This window comes from Mobula hypostoma, chromosome 3 (genome assembly GCF_963921235.1).
Source record: "Mobula hypostoma chromosome 3, sMobHyp1.1, whole genome shotgun sequence".
In the NCBI taxonomy this organism is placed as follows: domain Eukaryota; kingdom Metazoa; phylum Chordata; class Chondrichthyes; order Myliobatiformes; family Myliobatidae; genus Mobula; species Mobula hypostoma.
In genome coordinates, this window is record NC_086099.1 from 69534063 (window position 1) to 69556096 (window position 22034).

Genomic DNA, 22034 nt, shown 5'->3' on the forward strand with positions numbered 1-22034 from the left:
CGTTATATAACCTCTTCACAGATTCTGTGTGATTTGGTCAATATTCGCGGCATTTTCTGATTGACAGGTGTCGCGGGCAGCGTATGCACATCCTGTCCTCTTCGATAGGTGCCGCTGTGTGGCTTTCGCTCGCTTTGGCCTGAACCGCATCCTGTTCCGCAGCTGGTGATCCTCCTGTACAGGTGGCGCTCTCCCTCTCGGGTCCTTGTGGCGCGTTGCGGCCGCTCTGTCCGTTGTTCCCTGGCGCTGTCCTGCTGCCGCTGCTCGGTGCGACTCTGCGAAACTACTGCTCCCTGGCTACCTGAGAAATCTAGTGAGATCCATGAGGTGAGTGCTGCTGCCATCGCCGGGAATAGGCACGCTAGGCCCGTCACAGGCCGTTTTCCTGCTCCCGCTCTCACCCCCGGATTAATTCAGAGCTCGAGAGGGACGGTGCGGGGAGTGAAGGCCAGGCCGAGCCGAACGGCCATTCCTTTTTTTAAAATGTGATCCGCCGTGGGGATGCAAAGTTTTGAAGACAAAACAAGTCGGTGAATTAATCGGAAGTGTGCTTCGACCTGCTCCCTATTTATAGTAAATTGTGGCGGGATATTCGCGAGTATTTCTCTAATTCGTATACCCCTCCTTCCTCCGCGCCGCCATGAAGTTGTAAATAAATGAACGTTGTACAGGACCGGGATTGGAGAAGGTCTCCTGTAGCCGTCTTGAAGACGCTGTGTTGACGCTTGTACCCCAGCACCGAGGCCTAGTTTTCTAGGCCCTAAATACAGGCGGGTGGCGGGCGCGAGAACTTTTTTGTGGCTGCGGGTTGGGCGCATGTTGTGGTTGCTATTTGTTTTTTTTTCCCCTGCAAAAACTCAAATAACCTCTTATTGAGTTCCCATATCTGGTCATTTGAACGAGGATATCTTTTGAGATAGGAAGGAGTTTGTGGGTCCGCTCTGTAACTATTTTGTGTTTGAATTATTGTTTAATTCTGGTAAAGAGTGCAGAGAGGGTAAGAAAGCTTTTGGGTAACATTTTAAACTTGTGTTTGACCAGCAGAGGCCGGTAGTGATCTACAGAAAGGGAAAAATCGAAGGATGGCTTTCCCACAGCCAAAACCTGCGGATGGAAAAATCATCATCTACCCTCCTGGTGTTAAGGAAATTACTGATAAAATATCCAATGATGAATTGGTCAAAAGGCTAAAGGTATAGTCAGGAGCTTCTGCGTCTATTTTAAAACCAACGTTTGTGGACTATGTTTCCTAAAACACACTTTGGTCTAAGGGGTAAATGAGCATAGGGAATGTTAGAAAAATGTTAGAAAATTAAATCAGGCTGTTCAAAAATCTGTGAAGAATTTAACATAAGTGCTTATCTCCCTTTCTGCTTACAATTATATTTAAAGTATTTATATTTGATATATATATGAGCAATTTCATTGAGTGATTTGATTAATGTAACTTGTGAGATATTCTTGGTGTTACATTTCTGGAATACAATGAAAGTATTTCATTAATGTTCTGATGATGGGGCTTGATCTAAAATGTCAACTGTTTGTTCTCATCTGTAGACTTGTAGTTCCTCCAGCATTTTGTGTGTGTTGCTCAAGATTTCCAACATCTCTAGAGTCACTTTATTTCATAAATGTTACTTGGCAAAACTTGGTGCAGTCACAGATGTGAGAACAGGTGACAATAAGTTTGCCACAGAGGTAGGCTTTAAGAAACCTCACATAAGAGGAAGGTGAAATGGAATGGTTTATGAGGGAATTACAGAGATTAGGGCTTTGTTGCCTTAACATGCAGGTATCAGTAATGGAGAAATTAAAAATCAGTTGTTCATCTATGCTAATTTGGAGATCATATATTGTGAGGAGGTAAGGTCCATTGCAGTAGTGGTTTTCAGAGAGTGATTACTGGGTGGAAATCCGAAATATGCTTATATGCTTTCTGTGTGTACAAAATGCTGAGTATTTCTACAATTTTGTTGTTAGTAAAGTAGGCTGAAACAGTAGTTACATTGGGTTAAGGAGGGGAAAGTTGGGCTCATGAAGGGATTTTAAACATTTTAAAACAGGCATGACATTGCCAGAGGCAATATTAGTCAGTAAGCTTATGGGAGATGGGGCATGATGTGGGTTTGTATGTGGGCAGCAAAGCCTACAAGTTTATAGTGGGGGCGATTGTGGTTGATTAACTCAGTGTGTATTGCAAATTCACATCTAAAGATTTAAAAAAACGCATGGATATTTTCGATAATGTGAATATTTTAAAGTTGGTGAGATATGGAGGAAATACTTACATATGTTAAATTTATTTTGCCATTAGTCTACTTTATAAACTAAATTTTGCACCGGAAATTTTATCAGTTCAAAGTTTCTTTTTCTGTTAAAAAAATTCCTTTGCTACTTGTATATAAGAAAAAGGACGGAACTGAACTTGCCAGCAATTTTACCCAAACCCTAAATTTTAGGCTGAAACCCTGATTTAAGTTCTGAAAAATTATTCTTTTAAATCTGGTAATATTCTAACTAAGCTGCATAGATAGTAGTGGAATTGAGGACGTGGAGATTTTTTTAGTGTATTACTATATTGAAAGACTAAGGTTATTCCTTCATTTAATTCAGAATTGTTGCTGCTGACTAACTTTGATATGAGAGTGCCAGTATTTATGTTTTGATTTTGTCTTGTATATCAAAGTAGAGATTGTGATATCGTGACTTTCTATCAAATAGAATTCAAATTTCTATTGATGTTTCCTAGTATTATTTATTTTCACTACTTGTGTTGTATAAACTGTTTGGCCAGTAATTTTGTAAGGATAGCATAGTGGCACAACCAACAGAGCTACTGCTTTACAGCTTCAGTGACCTAGGCTCAATCCTGACTTGAGGCTGTGTGATATTGGCACTTTCTTGTTACCATGTGGGTTAGTCCCACAGGCCAAAAGATCTGTGAGTTGGAGGGTAACTTGTCCATAGAGTGTAGATGATTGATAAAATCTGGGGGGAATTGGGGAGAATAAAGTAGGAATAGTGTAAAAAGGTAGCCTAGCAGTTAGCGTGACGTTAATTGTAAATTGTCCCATGATTAGTTTGTTAAATCGGGTTGCTTGGAAGTGTGGTTCAAAGGATTGGAAGGGCCTATCGCTAAATAAATAAATAGTGAACGCTTGATGCTCGGCACAGTCACCAGGCCAAAGCACCTGTTTCCGTGTTGTTTGTCTCTGACTCTCTATGACTTTGATTATATTTAGTGCTCATTTTATTAACTTCGAATCATTATGTGATATGTGTATTGAAAATAATTTTGTTCTATTGAGTTGTTTGAAAAATTGGAAAACATTGTGAAATTTGCTTTATGCTCTCTAGTTGTTCATAACTTATGCTTGATAATTGTGTTGTCTTAAGCTGTGCTTAAGAACCAGCTGCACTCCTTGGCCATTGGTTCTTGTTCTTCCACAAGAACCAGAGTGATACTGCTCAATGGTAGGGTGTGGCTGCTTCATTCTCCCTCCAGGCACTAACCTTCAGTCTGATCTAATTCTGATGACAGAACAAACCAGTTCGCACATTTCCATCATTTTATCTGCTGTTTAATTGGAACTGGCACAGTCCGAAGCATCCTGATCATTTCACGTGCTGTTCTTCACTCCACAGCAGATCTATTGGTGGTTGCTTTCACTGTATTTTCTGTAGATTTAGATAACATCAGAGTATTTATATAATGTCTTAATATGATAAATCAGGTACATTTTGAATCTTCTACTATTGCCTTGAGTGTCTTGAAGACCTTCAGCTGGATATGGTATTTTACACTCTGACTGACCAAAACTATAGTTGGTAGTTGCTTGATTTCCTCTAAACTTCAGGAGTTTATGTCACCTGTGGATTTAATGCTGTAAATGTGAAGTTTATGTCCTGTTATTCAGTGACTCTTCTAGTGATTTGCTGCTGTTTGGCTCGGTTTCGCAACCAATATTTTACTGCATCAAGGCATTAGTTCAAAGTTGCTTGATTAAACTGTTTTTCAAAATATAATAGGTTCAATAGGTACATTTAATGTCAGAGAAACATTAAATCCTGAAATTATTTTTCTTTGCAAACATCCTCAAAAACAGCAGAGTGTCCCAGAGAATGAATAACAGTTAAATCCCAAAGTCCCCCCAGTTTTCCCTCCCATGCACAAGCAGCAGCAGCAAGGTGACAATCCCTCCCCCCAACCACCAATGAAAAAGCATCAGCGCCCTCCAACGAGCACTCAAGCATGCAGCAAAGGATCAATAAAGAGAGACTTGCAGTACCCCAAAGACTACTCGTTCACCCAGTAATTCGGCATACCACAGGCTCTCTCTCTTCCTAATAAGGGGAAAAAGGTGTCCCTGTTTCACAGCGAGAGGGGAGACATTACAAACAATTTACTGATTTATGATGTTAAAAGTCTGTTGCGTCACTTTTTCCAAACTCTGCTTCCAGAGAATCGGCCCAAGAAAGGCTAAGGTCTCTGGACACACAGCTCCCGATGTTCCGTGCACTCCCGTGACAGCTCATTCGTGCACCGGCCTTGAAACAGTCGGTTTCCAGGGTCACGAAAATCCAGTACCCTGAAGGCGTACTAGTCTTCCAGGTCGCATCCTTGGCATATCAAAAAGCAGCTGGCCATGAGGGCCTGAGAACGGGTTCCATTCCTGCAAAGAACCTAAGTCAGAGTGTAACTCCAGGTCAGGGTCTTCGAAAGAACCTTGAAAAGGTGGGGAAAAAAGATATGAAAGATAGAAATAGAGCTGTTTCCGAAGATTCAAGCAAAGGAGTTTAGCGCCATCTTGACCGTACAACTCCCACTTCGATATTAACCCATTAGACCATGAGATATAGGAGTAGAAATGGGTCATTTGGCCCATCGGGTCTGCCCTGCTACTCAATCATGGCTGATTTTTTTTCCAACTCCATTCATAGTCATAGTCATACTTTATTGATCCCGGGAGAAAATGGTTTTCATTACAGTTGCACCATAAATAAAAAATAGTAATAGAACCATAAATAGTTAAATAGCAATATGTAAATTATGCCAGGAAATAAGTCCAGGACCAGCCTATTGGCTCAGGGTGTCTGACCCTCCGAGGGAGGAGTTGTAAAGTTTGATGGCCACAGGCAGGAATGACTTCCTATGATGCTCTGTGTTGCATCTCGGTGGAATGAGTCCCTGGCTGAATGTACTCCTGTGCCCACCCAGTACATTATGTAGTGGATGGGAGACATTGACCAAGATGGCATGAAACTTAGACAGCATCCTCTTTTCAGACACCACCGTGAGAGAGTGCAGTCCCATCCCTACAACATCACTGGCCTTACGAATGAGTTTGTTGATTCTGTTGGTGTCTGCTACCCTCAGCCTGCTGCCCCAGCACACAACAGCAAACATGATAGCACTGGCCACCACAGACTCGTAGAACATCCTCAGCATCGTCCGGCAGATGTTAAAGGACCTCAGTCTCCTCTGGAAATGGAGACGGCTCTGACCCTTCTTGTAGATAGCCTCAGTGTTCTTTGACCAGTTCAGTTTATTGTCAATTCGTATCCCCAGGTACCAGTAATCCTCCACCATGTCCACACTGACCCCCTGGATGGAAACAGGGGTCACCGGTACCTTAACTCTCCTCAGGTCTACCACCAGCTCCTTAGTCTTTTTTCACATTAAGCTGCAGATAATTCTGCTCACACCATGTGACAAAGTTTCCTACCGTAGACCTGTACTCAACCTCATCTCCCTTGCTGATGCATCCAACTATGGCAGAGTCATCCGAAAACTTCTGAAGATGACACGACTCTGTGCAGTAGTTGAAGTCCGAGCTGTAAATGGTGAAGAGAAAGGGAGACAAGACAGTCCCCTGTGGAGCCCCAGTGCTGCTGATCACTCTGTCGGACACACAGTGTTGCAAGCACGCGTACTGTGGTCTGCCAGTCAGGTAATCAAGAATCCATGATACCAGGGAAGCATCCACCTGCATCGCTGTCAGCCTCTCCCCCAGTAGAGCACGGTGGATGGTGTTGAACGCACTGGAGAAGTCAAAAAACATGACCCTCACAGTGCTCACTGGCTTGTCCAGGTGGGCATAGACACGGTTCAGCAGGTAGACGTTTCCAGCCCGAAACGTTGACTCATTGTTTCCACTGACGCTGCCCGACCTGCTGAATTCCTCCAGCGTTTTGTGAGTGTTGCTTAACTGTACAGTATCACTTCCCTGGCTGAAGAAATTCCTTTTCAGTTTTAAAGGGATGTCTGTTTATTCTGAGGCAGTGCCCTCAGATCCTAGCTCTCCTATTAAAGCAAATTTCCTCTCCATGTCTACTCTATCCAGGACTTTCAATATTTCTAGTAATCCTAGAAACTAGTTTTCAGTTGTCTTGGGCTTCTTTGACAGGAGGTCAAGATCACATTCTGTCAAGTCTTGTGGTACCTGTGATGCATTGCCCAATTCCCAGAGGCACCTCCCATTCAATGGGAATAGAAGAAAGTTATCCTCAAACCCATATGTGACTGTCAGGGAGAGATTTAATTGTGAACTTCAATGTTGTTTAATCCGCTCCAATGAGGAGATGCTGCGTATAATTGTATCTCTGAAGTAAGATGCAAAAAAAAGCCTCTTATTTTTGTTTAGCTTTTTGGAAATTTTTGCTGCAGCTTGTTCTGACTCATTGAGTCTCCCTGCCTTGCCAATCTGGCTTGAATCTACACAATACCTTGCCTCTTGAGTTTTAGTGTTTTGACTTTGTTTCACTGTGCTCGTGTTACCCTGAATCTAACAAAAGGATGAAAATGCTTTGTGTTAATTTTGTTGTATTTTGGCAAATGTGCATAAACTGAAATTGTTTACCTTCTTTGGAGCTATTTCACTCAGTGGAAATGAATACAATTAATGAACCTTTTTCTGTCTGATTTCCCAGATTAGTTGCTGGAAACTGCAAGAAAATAGTAGCCTGCCACCTGATTCATAAAATATCATTTGAATGACTGCAGTGATTCGGGGTCTATGTTAATAATCGTTTTGGCTTATACTTCAATAAGATCACCTGACATTCTTCAAAATTACAATGAGCATCGGCCGTACTAATTTAGTCTTTTCCCAGAATACAAGCTCTTCACCCTAGGAATCATCTTGTAACACTTTTGTAAACTGTCAATGCCTTTTGTAGTTGATTCAATATTTCCTTCCTTTTATAATCCATTCCCCTTGCAATGAGACCAGCATTCTGTTTGTCTCTTATTATCACTATATGGTGGTGCGCACTCTTCCTCACAACAGCATTCTTTTCGAAGAAAAACAGCCCTACCAAAGTTCCCAAATTTCCTCTTGCATTTTTTTTTGCTTTAACCATCTATAGTATGCACTTGTTTAGCTTCCGTGTCCTTTTCATAATTTGCTTTCCTACCTAACTTTGTACTTGTGAGCAAAGATAATGTAAAGAGTTAAGGCCCTTTCATGGATGAAGCTAACAAGTTAACCAGTAAATCAGAACTCTTAATTATTTTTCTTTTGTAGATTAATTTTCATACAAATACATATGTGATTTACTGGAATTCACAGTACAGATTGGTACCTTTAAAAAAGACATACTCCATTTATTTTGAAGTCTGTGCTTGGAAACACGTATGTACAAGTAAATTGCTGTGGCCTATGCTGGATACAGAGTAGATCCTTTATCTTGTAGATGTGTTGAAGATCAGTTTATGTTTGAATGAGCAGGCTTAGAATCGAAGATACATACAGTACATAAATGGGCCCTTATAACCACCTCATCCAAAGCAACTGTGATGCCTATTTATGTTAATCCCATCTGCCCTCATTACATGTGTGATGATCTGATCCAAGTACCTGTGCAAATGCCTTTCAAACATTAATAATATTTACCTCCTCTGGCAACTTTTCCCAAATATTCATCATCTTCTGTTTGGGGAAAAGCTCAGCCCTTCCCCCCACCACCCCGCTCTGGATCTCTGTAACAGTAATCCTCTGGTTTCATACTCCACTGCTCTGGGAAGGTTCTATCTATTGTGCTTCTAATAATATAAGACTCCATAAAGTCACTATGTTCCAGTGAGAATAAACCCAACTAATCTCATTTCTATAACTACAATGCTCCATTCCAGGCAGCATCTGATAAAATCACTTCTACACTTTCTCTTGCTACCAAATCCTTCCTGTTATGTGGTGAGCTTAAGAGGTGGTCTAACCAGTGTTTTATGCAACTGCAACATGATGTTTCAACTCTCATATTTGGTGTCTCTGTCTATAAAGGTAAACATACTGAAGGCTTTTCGTGCTACCCTGATCACTTGTGTTGCCACTTTCAGGAGCTATGTGCTCCTATAGGCCTCTCTATACATCCATGCTCCTAAGGTCCCTGACACTTTCTGATTGCAGTCAGTATTTCACTCAGCTGATCCATATTCTACTTTATCTTTAAACCTTTGTTATCTGCATTCCACCAATTTTTGTGTCATCTGCAAACTTGCTAATCATGTCCCTTACATTCTCATCGAAGTCGTATCTATATACAAGTCCCAGGAGCAATCCCTGCAGTCCCAGCATTCATTGCATGTGAGACCCAATTCTAATGCAGGTTAAATTTGTGCTTATTTAAGAGATTATGCCAAGGAATTTTAGCTGCATCCACAAACATTTATTTATATTGTGCATTTTGTTCTGGGTTTTAATGAGGATTCTAACTTTTTTTTCCCCCAAACTCACTATTAAAAAGAGAAATTATCTTCCATATAGCATCTTTTACAAAAGGTTTTGGCATGTTCCTGTTGGATTCTGATGTTTTAATCCAAGGTTCTTTCCAGAGTCAGGAAAGAGGCACATAACTTTTTGCTTCACAACTGTTTTATTAAGCGTTAATGGAGCAAAGAGAGATGAAAATGTTCTGTGATAGACTAATTGAAGAGGGGGACAGGCAACGTGTATCAACTCTTTTATACTACAAAGCTAAGGAAAATTCTGTTTGAATTCACGGATAAGAGTCAACCAAGAGAAGCTTCAGAACTTTCCAGAATCATACATGTATAACTACTAGGGAACACATTGAGGTCTTCTGTTGGTAGGACTCAACCATACATATTGCGTCCTAGCTATCTACGTGATATGCTAGTCAGGGCATTACAACAAGGAGAGCAAGCTATTGCCCGTACAGCAGGCTCCCTCTCCACACAACTGATGAATCCAAAGGAATGGTGGAGACTGATGCAGTTTGGTACCAGTGGCATTGCAGAAATTGCCATTCAGCATTGAATTTAACGTAGGATTGCCCTAGGGATTTCAGCTCCGGATTTTTCTTCTGATTTACTCCGGAAGCCTTCGCCATGCGAGGGAATAGCCGTAAGATAGTGGAGGTTTGAGATCAGAGTTTTCCTTCCAGAAGATCTGCGAACCATGCTAACAAGCCCCATCTGCCTGAAGTGACTGGTTTTAAGGAGCCAGTAACCATCTTTGCCTTTCTGAAAGTAGAAACGGTTCCACTGGCTTAGTAGCTAAGCCACACATGAAGGCCAGGAGCTGAATTTGGTTGTCAGAGGCTATTTGAGATGCACACCATTGGGCATATTTAACAGGTAGTGGGTGCTTATTCTCACTCTCTCTCCTGGCTATGACTACCTTAAGGAACCATATACACTGAACAACTGCATATACATACTGTGGCCACTAGGAAGCAGACTACACAGTTACATGTATATAAAATACAAGCAGACAAATAATTGTTAAACTGCAAAGAAAATAAGTCTAAAAATACGATGCAAACCAACAATGTCCCCTTTGATGCTAAATCACACATTTAGAATCATAACTTCTGAAAATTCAGACGCAGAGGTACTCGTATCTACAAAATCTAAAATCAAGAACTACCTGTTAAGATATATCAAAGGCTATTTATTCTTCAGCATATTCATAGGATTATATCATTGTGGGGTAGATTATCAGGCACAGTTAGGGGAGATTGAACTACACCCTATCCTCGTTATATGCGGAGGATATGTTCCTCGCACTCGACGCATAACGTGAATAATTATTTAAATAGAGAAAATAGGGATGCGTTCCAGAGAACTTCCTAAGTATGTTTTATCTGTAATTTATTCACACTTTCATACCAATACGACACAAATGCAGTACCACAAGACAACATTTGTATTAGATTTGATCAATTTCAGGTAATATTCAATGTAATAAATCAAAGAAAGTTAACATCCTCGGGTGTACAGTACTCACCAACAGAGGCAGGTGTGTTCGCTCCGGGAGATGAGTGATTGTTGTGGTGTCGGGCAGCTTTACATGGATAAGGTGGATGGTTGTGGTTGTCAGGATCATAACAAGCACAGCAAGGGGTGAAGGAAGACTCACAGAACTCTTAGAACTGCCGGCAGCAGGAGATGACACTGATTTGAAGAAAGTGGTGAGGGTTGTTTCCTTGGCAGCATTTTGTTTTTCAGCATAAATTTGCTTGTAGGGAAGAAGGGTTGACGGCAGAGACTGGATTGACTGAAATGCTGACTCTGTTCTAAACTTGGGTCCATGTTCATTGCCATTTGTGCCAAGTGTTCCGACTTCCACCATTCCCTCACCGTTGGTAAACTCCCGGGATTTTCAAAATCGTCTGTTGCTTGCAGCATCTGAGAGATAGTTCACCGTAAAAAAAAATACATACGCCTTGAATGTGGATCACACCGGTCGAGTGGTTGAATCAGCAATGTTGTGTTAGGTGGCAGGAAATGCACGGTTATGTTACAATGAATGCTGTCCAAATGTTTAGGATGGTCTGGCGCATTGTCAAGCAACAAAAGTTTAAAGGCAAGATTCTGTTCCCAGCAGTAGCGTCCCAGAGCTGTGTTACCTTCAGCTGATGCCGCTCTGTTTATAATTTCCACATTTTTGTCAAGTGTTAAAGTGGTTCTCTGCCGCTCGGCTGATGGCCCAGGACATGACATCGGACGCTTAGGAGGCATAGTTAAATATTTCAAGCACAAAATCACTGCACCTTAGGTGAAACCAACAAAAGTTTACGAGCGCAAGATTGCGCATCCACACCTTGCCAAAACCAATGCGAGACTGGCTGGAGTGAGATTGTGAGGTGCGTGCACCTGACTTGTATTGGCGGGAAAGTGGTGCCTGTCGTCCCAACAGTGAGACTGTGAGGTGCGTGCACCTGACTTGTATTGGCAGGAAAGCGGTGCTTCTCATCCCAACAGTGAGATTGTGAGGCGTGCGCACATGACTTGTATTGGCGGGAAAGCAGTGCTCCTCTCGTAACTGAGTTTTGGACGCATATAAGGAGAAGTTGGTAGAAATAGGTTCCTCGCATAACTGTGAATCTGCATTGTCTGAAGACACATATGACGAGGATAGGGTGTATTCTATTAATGATTGCCCTTAAACAAATAAAAAAAGATGTAAATAGTGATAAGGTGCATTAGAATGCATAATATGATTCATAATATTTGTAACCCCAGCTTCAGACACTTAAATGAATCTAGTCAAGGAAATCCCATCCATCAGATTGATGCATTTTAACTGCTGCTTTACATATATGATCAACCAAATCAGTTATGTCTTCAGGCTCATAAGTACAGCACTCCTTCCCAATAACTGCACATGTTTTTTCTCTCCCCCCCCCCCGAGAAGATTTAATGCCAAATGATTTTGAAGAACCATCTTCTGCATGGCGACCGCTTATGTTGCTATTTTTCCCAAGGCATCAGCAGTGTCATTTCTATCCCTTTCCAAGGCTGCAGCAGCATTTTCAATCTCTTTTTCCTCCTTGTAACATCATAAAATGGGAACAAAGTTGTTGCAAAACCATCTTCTTCTGAAATGTCTCATTTACTTCTAGATGCAGGAGATCAGGTAGGTGTGTGTGTGTCATGGCAGAGAAAACATACCCTTATTAAGATCCTAAGCAATTATGTGACAGGGAGGTATAAACTCCATTTCTGCACATGAAGTACATAATGTTACATGACAATACAGTATGTATTGGGCACCACCATAGCACAGGCAGTTGGCACGTCGCTATTACAGCTTGGGGTGTTCCGGGTTTCAGAGTTTAATTCTGGTGTTCTGTAAGGAGTCTCTGTATGTCCTCCCCATGTATTGTGTGGGTTTTTTTTCCGGGACCTCTGGTTTCTGCCCACAGTCCAAAGACGTGCTGAGTAGGTTAATTGGTCTTTTTAAGTTCTCCGTGATTAGGTTAGGATTAATTGGGTTTTTATTAATTGACAGGAGCTTTGTTGAATTACAATATTTCTCTGATGTGTATCGTCAATGAAAATTTCAGAGTCATTACCCCATTTAAGGCAGTGTAAAGTGTAAGTGAATGAGCTATGCCCTACTGAGATGGTATCTTCTGAACTTAAACAAAATGTAACTTTAAATGTGAATAATGAAAAGACTGAATAGTTTTGTCATGAATATTAGATACAGATATAGAGATATCCCATTACATAAGTGATCCAATGTGTGGGGCATGATCATCGTATATTTCTGTCTCCCTTGAAAATAATGAATCATAGGCACGATCTCAACATCATCATTGCTGGAATGTTTAAGAAAGTTGCATGTTAGTTCTGGGTCTGAAGTAATGCCTAGCATTGGGGAATATTATTGTGTGCAGTATATATTGACATACAGAACAGCATCAACAAATTGATGTGCTATTCGCAAGTATACATTGAGTCATTTCAATTGGTACAGTGTGAGTAGGAAAAATTAGCAAAAATATAACGACAGATAATAGTCGAATAAGCTTCATAATGTCCAGTAGTTATCGACTTACTCAAAGTCTTTTGGTTGGTCAGTGATGTGCTTGCTGTAGTCTAGCAGTGTAGGCAGTGGGTCAAGAGGTTACTAGCATGTTAACCACAGTACTTGTCCTCATCAGGTACTTCTTTAGCTCACTTACAGTGGCTGGTGTGTATCCACTTACTTTTACCTTCTACTTTTACCAGTAAGTTGGTAATTAACAGCACTTGATAAAGACCTTCCCAGCGAGCTCCCAATGGATCCTAATGTGGTTTTAATCAGGAATCGGGGTGTGTCCTCCTCCTGCTGTATCACTCCAAGGGGCAGAAACCTGTTGAAAAACAGTCTGGACAGCTTGGGTTGATTTAAAAGATAACTAAGCTCTCTGCCATAATGTGGCTATCAGCCTTACTGAAATCGAGGGCTCCCAGCAGGACATAGGACTCCCTGTTATCACCTGAAATTGACTTAATTTAGTTTTCTTTTTGTGGTTGCTCTGATGCTACACATTAGGAAGAGCCATAGGCCATGGTATGTCTTGCATATGATACTTAGCGCTCTTTGATGGTTCCATTCATTTATTCGACTTGTCCTGATGACTCTGGGTGATATGGATGATGAAAAGACCATTCAATGTTCATCAATTGACATAATTCCTAATGAAGACTCCAAGTAAAATGTGTTCCTTGGTCAGCGTTGATGTGAGATGGCAAATTGCCACCTAGGAATATAGTTCTTGATCAGTTTTTGCTCTGTGTGTGTGTGTGTGTGTGTGTGTGTGTGTGTGGGGGGGGGGGCAGTGGCCTCTTTGCTAGAATAGCTTCCACCCATCTTGAAGACTTGTTCACTCTTACCAGTAGTACATCTGAGAATCCTTGACACTTGGCAAAGAAATGTAGTTGACATGTCACACATCTTCCAAGCGTTTGTCAGGCTTGTGTCCTGATCTTCAGAATCAGGATTATAATCACTAGTGTGTGACATGAAATTTGTTAACTTAGCAGCAGCAGTTCAATGCAATACATAATATAGAAAAACACATATAAAATAAAATAATAAATAAGTAAATCAGTTACCATATACATATATTGAATAGATTAAAATTGTGCAAAACACAGAAATACTATATTAAAAATCTAAAGTAGTGTTCAATGTCCATTTAGGATTTGGATGGTGGAGGGGAAGAAGCTGTTTCTGAATCGCTGAGGTTGTGCCTTCAGGCTTCTCTACCTCCTACCTGATGATAGCAGTGAGAAAAGGGCATGCCCTGGGTATTGGAGGTCCTTAATAATGGACTCTGCCTTTCTGAGACACTGCGCCTTGAAGATGGCCTGGGTACTTTGTAGGCTAGTGCCCAAGATGGAGTCGACTAAATTTACAACCCTCACCAGCTTCTTTCGGTCCTGTGCAGTAGCGCCCCCCCCCCACCCCATACCAGACGGTGATGCAGCCTGTCAGAATGCTCTCCATGGTACATCTATAGAAGTTTTTGAGTATTTATTAACATACCAAATCTCTTCAAACTTCTAATACAGCCGCTGTCTTGTCTCCTTTATAACTGCATTGATATGTTGGGACCAGGTTAGGTCCTCAGAGATCTTGACACTCAGGAACTTGAAACTGCTCACTCTCTCCACCCCTGATCCTTCTGTGAGGATTAGTATGTGTTCCTTTGTCTTACCCTTCCGGAAGTCCACAATCAGTTCTTTCGTCTTACTGACGTTGAGTGCCAGGTTGTTGCTGCGACTCCACTAGTTGGCATATCTCACTCTGTATGTTCTCCGGTCACCACCTGAGATTCTACCAACAATGGTTGAATCATCAGCAAATTTATAGATGGTATTTGAGCTATGCCTAGCCACACAGACATGGGTATATAAAGAGTAGAGCAGTGGGCTAAGCACTCAACCCTGAGGTGCACCAGTGTTGATCGTCAGCGAGGAGGATATGTTATCACCAATCCGCACAGATTGTCATCTTCCGGTTAGGAACTAGAGGATCTAATTGCAGAGGGAGGTACAGAGGCCCAAGTTCTGTAACTTTTTAATCAGGATTGTGGGAATGATGGAATGATGGTATTAAATGCTGAGCTATAGTCGATGAACAGCATCCTGACATGGGTGTTGGTGTTGTTCAGGTGTCTAAAGCCGTTGAAGAGCCATTGAGGTTACATCTCCTGTTGATCTATTGTGGCGATAGGCAAATTGCAATGGGTTCAGGTCCTTGCTGAGGCAGGAGCTCATTCTAGTCATGACCAACCTCTCAAAGCATTTTGTCACTGTAGATGTGAGTGCTACCGGGCGACCGTCATTAACACAGCTCACAGTATTCTTCTTAGGCACTGGTAAAAATTTTGCCTTTTTGAAGCAAGGAATCTTCGGATTCTACCATCAGGAGAATCTATCCATCATGTTTTTCATTCCAATGTTTCATAGGCTTCCTTATGTGCCGGATAAGGAAGCAATGTAGCTGGAGCCACTAGTCTATGACGAGTGCCATATCTCCATATTCCATCATTGCTTAACTTCCCACCTTTCTCCATCCAGAGCCATTTTCCCAGGGAGAGTGTTGAGCTTGCATCTCTGGAATATTTTGTATGTTCACCTGTAATGCAAAATTCATTTTTGTTTCCATAATTTCATTCACTGGGTTCACTGTATATGTTCTTAGTACTTTTATTTATTTTACTTCTTCCCCCACCCCTCTGTTTTGCAATTCAAATGATATTTTATGAATCTTTTTGTCAGACTACTAGTTTCTTGTAGTTTCCAGCAACTAAGCTGGGAAATCAGACAAAAAGGGTTCATTAATTGCATTCATTTCCACTGAGTGATATAGCTCCAGAGAAGGTAAGCAATTTCAGTTTTCCTTTAAATCTTCCTTTAAAAGGAAATTAACTGGAATTAATTGAAGGAGGCTTAGTTATTTGCTCAGTAGTTGGCTCTTTTAGCAGAAAAGACTTCAAATTGAATTAACTGCAATATTTTATATAGTAGCGGTCCCCAACCAAAGCATGTACGAGCAATTTGAGTGTTCCCAGACCCAAAAAATAACCTACCAAATCATATCAAATAACACATAAAACCTAAAGTAATGCTAACATATAGTAAAATCAGGAATGATATGATAAATACACAGCCTATATAAAGTAGAAATAATGTATGTACACTGTAGTTGGGAAGATTAAGCCAAAACCAAATTGTGGGGGAGAAAACGGCAAGTACGTGCATGCGCACGTCACATAGTCACAGGCTTCATGGTAGTCTTTCTCGGGGTAAACACAAGTGTCCTGTATTTGACTGGTACTTTTGTCCGTTTTGTCGTCTGGTCCTGGTGACTTATCCAACTTGATGCTTTCCAAAAGCTCCAGCACATCATCTTTATTAATATCTACATGGTCAAGCTTTACAGTCCGCTGTAAGTTATCCCTACAATCACCAAGATTCTTTTCCGTAGTGAATACTGAAGCAGAGTACACATTAAGTACCTCTGCTATCTCCTCCAGTTCCATACACACTTATCCACTGTCACACTTGATTGGTCTTATCCTCTTGCTCTTCACATACTTGTAGAATGCCTTGGGGTTTTCCTTAATCCTGTCCGCCAAGGCTTTCTCATGGCCCCATCTGGCTCTCCTAATTTCTTTCTTAAGCTCCTTCTTGTTAGCCTTATAATCTTCTAGATCTCTATCATTACCTAGTTTTTTTGAACCTTTTGTAAGCTCTTCTTTTCTTCTTGACTAGATTTACAACAGATTTACAACATGGTTCCTGTACCCTATCATCCTTTCCCTATCTCACTGGAACGTACCTATGGAGAACTCCATACAAATATCCCCTGAACATTTGCCACATTCCTTCCGTACATTTCCCTGGGAACATCTGTTCCCAATTTATGCTTCCAAGTTCCTGCCTGATAAGCCTATTTCCCCTTACTCCAATTAAACACTTTCCTAACTTGTCTGTTCCTATCCCTCTGCAGTGTTACGGTAAAGGAGATAGAACTGTGATCACTGTCTCCCAAATGCTTTCCCACTGAGAGATCTGACACTTGACCAGGTTCATTTCCCAAAACCAGATCAAGTACAGCTTCTCCTCTTGTAGGCTTATCTACATATTGTGTCAAGAAACCTTCCTGAACACACGTAACAAACTCCATCTCATCTAAACCACTCGCTCTGGAGAGATTCCAATCAATATTTGGGAAATTAGAATCTCCCACCATGACAACTCAGTTATTATTACACCTTTCCAGAATCTGTCTCCCTATCGGCTCCTCGATGTCCCTGTTACTGTTGGGTGGTCTATGAAAAAACACCCATTGGAGTTATTGACCCCTTCCGGTTCCTAACTTCCACCCACAGAGACTCCATAAGCAATCCCTCCATGTCTTCCTCCTTTTCTGCAGCCGTGACACTACCTCTGATCAACAGTGCCACGCCCCCATCTCTTTGCCTCCCTCCCTGTCCTTTCTGAAACATCTAAAGCCTGGCACTTAAAGTAACCATTCCTGTCCCTGAGCCATCCAAGTCTCTGTAATGGCCACAACATCATGGTTCCAAGTACTGATCCACCCTCTAAGATCATCCGCTTTGTTCATAATACTCCTTGCATTAAAATAGATATATCGCAAATCCTCCCTCTCGCACTGTCTCCAAGCTTTCTCTATTTGTGAGCCAGCCGCTTCTTCCTCCATCTCTTCAGTTTGGTTCCCACCCCCAGCAATCCTAGTTTAAACTCTCCCCAGTAGCCTTAGCAAACCTCCCTGCCAGAATATTGGTCCCCCTGGGATTCAAGTGCAACCCGTCCTTTTTGTACAGGTCACTCCTGCCCCAAAGGAGGTCCCAATGATCCAGAAATCAGAATCCCTGCCCCCTGCTCTAATCCCTCAGCCGCACATTTATCCTCTACCTCACTCTATTCCAATACTGACTTGTCACGTGGCACAGGCAGTAATCCCGAGATGACTACCTTTGAGGTCCTGCTCAACTGCCTTCCTAACTCCCTATAGTCTGTTTTCCTACCTATGTCGTTGGTACCAATATGTACCATGACCTCTGGCTGTTCCTCCCACTTCAGGATATCGTGGACGCGATCAGAAGCATCCCGGACCCTAGCACCTGGGAGGCAAACTATCATCCATGCTTCTTTCCTACGTCCATAGAATTGCTTGTCTGGCTCCCTAACTATAGTGTCCCCTATCACTGCTGCTATCCTGTTCCTTTCTCTACATTTCTGAGCCACAGGGCCAGACTCTGTGCCAGAGTCATACATAATTAATCTTTCTGTCACTGCTTCTCTGTTCTCACTTTTCTAATCTGATGAAAGGTTCTTGATCTGAAATGTCAGTTCTGCTTTTTGCTTCTGATTGCTGACATACTGAAAATTTGCAGCATTTTTTTGTTTTTATACTTCTGCCATCTACAGATTTTCGCTCTAGTTGTGGTAACTATAGTCTGTGGTCCAATTTGTCTCAAGGATTCTCTGCTCCACACGAATAAAAACTGAAGTACTTTCTGTGGTTATTAGCTTAGTTTTAAATCATGATCTATTTCTAAAGTGCTAAGTAACAAATGTGAAGGTGTATCTATCTGAGTTGTACAGTATGTTTCAAGTGTGTCTGTATAATGTGCAAAACTTTTTGACTGCACTTGTGTGTTAAGTGTTAGCTTATCATTCTTACTTACCTGAATGCAATGAATTCAAGCCATATTCTAGAATTTAAGCGGACAATGCAAGTTGAAATTTTGCTTTTATAAAATTGTTTTAACATTGGAGAAACACTGTCTTCTGTGTGATGTGTTAAATAGACACTGTTTGGTGTATATGAAAGATTTTAAGGCCATTTGTGTCTTGGCCAGAATTCATCCCTCATTTAATAACAAAAAAAAATTGATTACCGTGTTTCTGTTGGTGCAATCTCATCTTAGTATTAAAGGAAGTGATTGCTGGGTTGTTGATACCCTTCTAATTTTCTGAAATACCCTAGATTTGTGGAAGGTTTCCATTAGATCAGGAAATAGCATAAATAACTTGTGTTTTTCAAAAAGGAAAAGAGGCCAATTAGTTTAATATTTGTCCCAAAAGAAATGTTACAACCTACAAGGTGTTGTAGCAGATCAGTTAGCAATGATTCCTTGTAATCAGGCAGTCAACGATGTTTTATGAAAGGTGAGGCATGTTTGAAAACTATATCGTTCTTTGAAAAAGTAACATGCATTAAAGGGGAACCGGTGGTTGTGCTATATCTAAACTTCTAAAAGCCATTTGATAAGATGAATAAATAAATGATGCAGCAGAGGCTGTTTGGAAAATAAAAGCTTATGGTGTAGGTGGTGACATTTTGGTGTGGATGGAACAGGAAATGATGTGTAACCACATATCAGTTTTCCTGGTTGACAAGATGTAATGATTAATTGGTTGGGATTACAGTGTTTATGAGCTTTTATAAAATACTTCTTATTTCTGTAAAAATTTGCAAAGTGTTTCACAACTAATTAATACTTTAGAAATGTAATGACTTGTAGAGAAACAGGGCAACAATTTTGTGAGCTAAGTCTTTCAAAATTTGATGCCATGAATGTTATTTTTGGAGGTATTGCTTATTTGTGTGCAACAAGAATGTCCATGCTTTTATTTGAGTACTCATGCTGTCTTTTGTGTTTTTGGCATTTCATATGCCGCTTGTTTACCAGTTCATTGGACTAGAGTATCATCCAAAATTCATGCAATCACATGTGGCCTGTGGATTTGGCCTGTCCATCCACCCTGCACTTTCCACCTCATCAGTCTTAGAACATTGTCTGGCCGTGGTTGTACAATCTCTTTCGGCAGTGGTGTTGCCAGAAGTATTTGAAAGGCAGATGCTATTCTGTTAGCTTTAATGTGGTGTGGCATTTTCCTTTAAAGCCATAAGAGTCTTGGAATAGGATAGGTAATCTCCAGTAAAATATCAAATTTATAACAGGAGCAGCCCATTCTGTTTCAGGATAAGGGCTGTAGGATCAGCAGGTTTACCATGATAATTGGAACTCGGTTATGCTGCTCTCCATTCTGCCCTCAGGCTCAATTAACTGATGATTTCTGGACCTCAGACTCCCATAGTAAAGAACCTGAAAATGGAAGGTTGGACTATGTTGGCTTTTCTTACTTGATTGAGTGTGCCATGATAACACAATGGTGATTACAAGTCTGTCGTTGTTTAACACTGGATACTGGCAAAAACTTTTAAAGAGCTAGCGCAAGTATTGTAGTATTGTGGGTTAAAAGGTTATTTGAATAGTATCCCAAAGGCGCCTTCCTCAAAAACAAGCTACAAACGTACATAAATGTGAACTTGAGATGCACAGATTAAATTGGTACATAGAAATAAATAGTTGCTGATGGTGGTCAGAGAATATTTATCTAGCTTCCTGACTTTGGGAGTTGAAGTATTTTCAGATTGCCATATTTTTATACGACATAGAATTGACCCTTTATAGCTCATCAAATGTATGACAGCTCATAGATTTCCACAACCCTCAATAATTTTCCCATAAATGTTCCACTCAATTGTATATGAGGGGAAAATTATTTTTTACGCAAATTAATCTGCCAACTATTTGGGAAGTGTGAAGAAATACGAACACCTATGGGAAACCAAAATGGTCACAGAAAGTACAGTTGCAAGAAAACATTTGTGAACCCTTTGCAACTGCCTAGTTTTCTACATTAATTACTCATAAAATGTGGTCTGATCTTCATTTAAGTCACAATAATAGACTAACACAATCTGCCTAAACTAATAACGCACAAAGAATTGAACTTCTCATGACTTTATTGAATACGTTGTTTTATCATTCATAGTCCAGGCTGGAAAAAGAATATGAACCGTTGTATTTAATAACTGGTATAATCTACCTCCACCAACTGTTTCCTGTAGCTGCTGATCAGGCTTGCACAATGGTGAGGAGGAATTTTAGACCATTTTTCCTTACAAAACTGTTTCAGCCCATCAATATTTCAGGGTTACCTTGCATGAACAGCCCTCTTCAGGTCATGCCACAGCATCTCAATTGGGTTAAGGTCTGGACTCTGACTAGGCCATTCCAAAACATGAATTTTCTTCTTTTTAAACCATTCTGTTGTTGATTTACTCTTGTGTTTTGGATCATTGTCTTGTTGCGTCATCCAACTTCTACTAAGCTACAGGTGACAGACCGCTACCCTGACGTTCTCCTGTAGAATGTCTTGATAATATTTTGTATTTGTTGTTCCATCAATGATTGCAAGCTGTCCAGGCCCTGAGGCAGCAAAGCAGCACCAAGTCAGTGTAAACGCAACTTTGCTGGATCAAATAACGACAGCACAAAAAGAACGTTACTTATCTTTTCACCGATTTATTTCTTCGAGCTCAGCCGGCGAGTGAACTTAGACCCGACATCAGGGAGAGACCCTTTCTCATCTCCCCGGCAGTTTTACAAGTTCACTGCCCGATGTCAGAATTGTCAGAAGTTATAAGGCCACCGATACAAAAGAACAATCAGTTTGATAACCATTCCAGTCAAGTCAATGAACTATTGATACAGAGAACAATCAGTTTGATAACTATTCCGGTCAAGTCAATGGACTATTGATACCAAAGTACAATCAATTTGTTAGACACTCCAGCCACCTTAAATAAAGAAAAGAATGTCCTACCTGGTTTGCCGGAGCCACAACTTAATTACAAAGATAAGAACATCCGTCAAATTTATGCTTTAATTAAGAAAGCAATGTTCTGTCTAATTTCCATCAGGTACTGCTTTTTGTCAAAATCAAAAGGTGTGAAAAGCCCAGGGACATCTATGTGGATCTGGGCAACTTTAATCATCGTGCTCCAAGAGGGCAGCTGTGAGACATTATTCAAACACATTGCAGTCACAGACATAGTACTTAATTCATTGTTTATGGGGATCTGAGAATCCCCCATTCCCTTAAACTTTATCACCGTGATGCTCCTTCCACTATACTTCAGAGTTGAAATGAGGTTTTTGTGTTGGTGTGCATTTCTGCCAAAAAGCTCTACTTTCAGCTCATCTGTCCACATAATATTGTTCCAGAAGTGTTGTGGAACATACAGGTGGTCTATTGCAAACTTGAGACATGCAACACTGTTTGTTTTTTAGAGCAGTGGTTTCTGTGATGTCCTTCCATGAGCACCATTCTTGTTCAGTGTTTTTCTTTTAATAGATATATAAACAGAGACTTTAGCAAGCGCTTTGAGGTTTTTGCAGGTCTT

At 40.9% G+C, this 22034-nt stretch overlaps 1 protein-coding gene across 5 annotated transcripts in view; it reads left to right on the forward strand.

Annotated features, from left to right (window-relative positions):
• The first annotated feature begins 218 nt into the window (after positions 1-218).
• pds5a (PDS5 cohesin associated factor A) overlaps positions 219-22034 on the forward strand; it is a 188017-nt gene continuing 166201 nt past the window's right edge. For 4 of the 5 annotated variants that reach the window (XM_063043272.1, XM_063043277.1, XM_063043275.1 and 1 more), the window contains exons 1-2: positions 219-327; positions 1045-1193. In XM_063043272.1, coding sequence (XP_062899342.1) covers positions 1083-1193 — 111 coding nt within the window. In that variant the 5' untranslated portion in view covers positions 219-327; positions 1045-1082. Of the gene's footprint in view, positions 328-1041; positions 1194-22034 lie in introns of all 5 variants that reach the window. The other variant, XM_063043273.1, reaches the window with a different exon arrangement.